The 2,605-nt window shown below is 39.0% G+C and overlaps 1 protein-coding gene across 1 annotated transcript; it reads left to right on the top strand.

Moving 5' to 3' along the window:
* The first annotated feature begins 357 nt into the window (after positions 1 to 357).
* Positions 358 to 2,366, top strand: LOC118330329 (peroxisomal succinyl-coenzyme A thioesterase-like). The gene is made up of 4 exons (XM_035664820.1): positions 358 to 483; positions 1,636 to 1,761; positions 1,963 to 2,104; positions 2,230 to 2,366. The coding sequence occupies exons 1-4, from the start codon at positions 358 to 360 to the stop codon at positions 2,364 to 2,366; spliced, it is 531 nt and encodes a 176-aa protein (XP_035520713.1).
* The last annotated feature ends 239 nt before the right edge of the window (positions 2,367 to 2,605 follow it).

The raw sequence follows: 2,605 nt of genomic DNA, 5'->3' as shown, positions 1-2,605 counted from the left end.
ATGTATATAATTGTATACATCGGGTTTTTCAGGGAAAAAAATGTCACACTGCTCATTTGGAGGGCTCAAAAACTCATGTATCACATATGATACGTTTGGCGTTATTTCAGATTTGAGTCAACAGACATTTTGTGACATCTGTGTCAACACTGAATATCACACAAGTGCAAACCAGTTATCACCAGGATGTACACAACAAGAAAAGCAGAAAGAGGCACAATGCTTTATCCTCTACAATAGTGAGGGCAATCTGGTTTGATATGCATGAAAATTCACACAAACTAAAACTAGTTCCTTTTATTCCTATATCACAAAATGTTACAGCTTTGACAGTTTGTTTTCTGACATGTTTTCCTGATGCAGACGGCCTATCGAGTCCTGCAGCAGCATCCTCAAGTCCTCGGCAGCAGGATCGCCATGTTGGGCCTATCACTTAGCACCAGTTTCACCCTCAAAATGGCTGTGTACTCCCAAGCTATAAAGGTAAGACAACTATGGCTGAAAGTTACTTTCATCATCTTGACGCAACTCAGTGTAGCTGCATGACTTTAATGAAGGTCTGTTGAAGCTAACAGAGCTTCAGGTAAGTACGTGGTCTAAGATCTAAACTGATGATCAGGTAATTGATAGTGTTTCTCCATAAAAACGTTTTTTAATACATTGCTACTTCCTCATGTTGTGCAGTTTTTTTGTTCTGCGTCACTTATTAAAATAATTTCCCCCTGGGATTATTAAAGTATTTCTGATTCTGATTCTGATTCTGATCTCACTTGTATTAACAGGAATTCTGATTGTGTGTGTTTGTGTGTGTGTGTGTGTGTGGTCTCTCAGCTCAGGTGTGCGGTGTGTATTAATGGGACTCATGTGCAACCCATTGACGGATCTGTGCAAGAATTAGTCAGTTTCTGCTGCGAGTAAGTTGATCTGCTGCTAGTTATGACTTTTCATATTATTTTCTTCTACTGCATGTATATAGTATATACTGTATGTGTATTAATATACAGAAACAGTGGTAAAATTCGTTTCAATGAGGAGAACCAGGTGATTTTTAGAGATCTGCTGCTGCCCATCCCCACCAACCCTGCCCTCAAAGTGAATGTGAGTACCGGCCAGAATTTCTTTCTCTCTTCGTTATACAGTTTTTCAGTTTTGTTATTTTTAAGTTGTGTGTTTTTTTTAAGTCTCAAATATTTATTTGATAGTATTTTCAGCACAATTAACCTGGACCCGTATCCTAATGCAGCCCTACAAAGGCTGCAATTTTTGAGACTGAGTCCGAAACCAATGTGTTTTTTACACTTTTTGTGAAGCGCACTCTCTCAAAAAACTGAAATCATAATTTTCCGGTTTGCCATTATTATCCCTTGATTTTGGCAAAACAGAATTGGTTTTCTTGTTACAACTCATCTAGTTATCTTGAGAAATCTGCCTATTGTTTTGCGATCAATTAACTTGTGATCTTGAGATAACAGCATTAAAGAAATAATTGCAACTATGGCCATTCTTGGCTTCTGTAAATGTGAGTACTTTTAGATTCCTTTATTTTCAAGTTTACAAAAAATTTTAAACATTTCCAAAGGACACAGGTAATTCCAACTCATTCCACAGGTAATGCTTAAAAATCTGAATGTGCAGCCTGTGGAAAAAGCTGAAATGCTGCTGCTGTTTGTCTCTGAGCAGGTGGGGCAACTCCAGTGTCCTCTGTTGCTGGTTGTAGGTGAGGACGATCAGAACTGGCCCACCTACGAGTCTGCAATGGACGTGAGTTTACTGACATAACAACATCTTGTGTGACTAACAAGCTTGGTCTTAAAATCACAAGAATAAACTTTACTGATCACTGAGAGGAAACTGAATAGTAACTGGGATATATGGCATTCCAAAATGGCCAATATTAAATACAAAAAAATGACAATAAATATAAGTTATAGAGCACTATATGTAATTGAACCTGTTTTCCAGATGAAGGAAATGATGGAGCAGGCAGGGAATAGCCACTTGCTGACTGTCCTGTCATATCCGAACGCCGGTCATTTGATTGAACCTCCGTACATGCCGCTCTCCCGAGCAAGCACCTTCATATCAGTTGGCTCACATAAGAGTGGTACGTTCACCTTCAGACTGGAAAGCTGTAGACAGTGACAGGAACTCTCTAAATGATTTAAGGTTAAGATGTAAAAACTGCACTTCCGGCTTAAGTTTTGAGGCCTGTTTCGGTTGTCTTTGCAGTGATGGCTCTGTGGGGTGGAGAGACTGTGGCACATTCTCGTGCACAGGAAGACGCCTGGAGGAAGACACTGGTGTTTCTGCGGGAGAATCTGTACGGTGGCATGAACCCTGTCGCAACTTTATTTTGCAATCTGTAATCAAGGCATTAACTAACGATTAAATGAAAAAAGTCCTATTCATTTTCCCCATAGACAATGTTACATGAGCACTGTATAGATTGGAAGGGCGTGATATTTTCCTGGTTGAATCATCAGTAGAAAAGACCAACCTGCATCCACATGTACATTAATCTGCCCAACTGAAATGGGTATGAAAAAGCTTTTCAATAAAGTTTATAAAGTTTTCAGAAGTGATTTAAAAAGAGATACTGATTTTG

The sequence above is a fragment of the Morone saxatilis genome, unplaced genomic scaffold (genome assembly GCF_004916995.1).
Source record: "Morone saxatilis isolate NCDOM2014 unplaced genomic scaffold, NCSU_SB_2.0 Contig2, whole genome shotgun sequence".
Taxonomy (NCBI): Eukaryota; Metazoa; Chordata; class Actinopteri; family Moronidae; genus Morone; species Morone saxatilis.
Note: the sequence above shows the minus strand (reverse complement) of the source record. Positions and strands in the feature narration are given on the sequence as shown.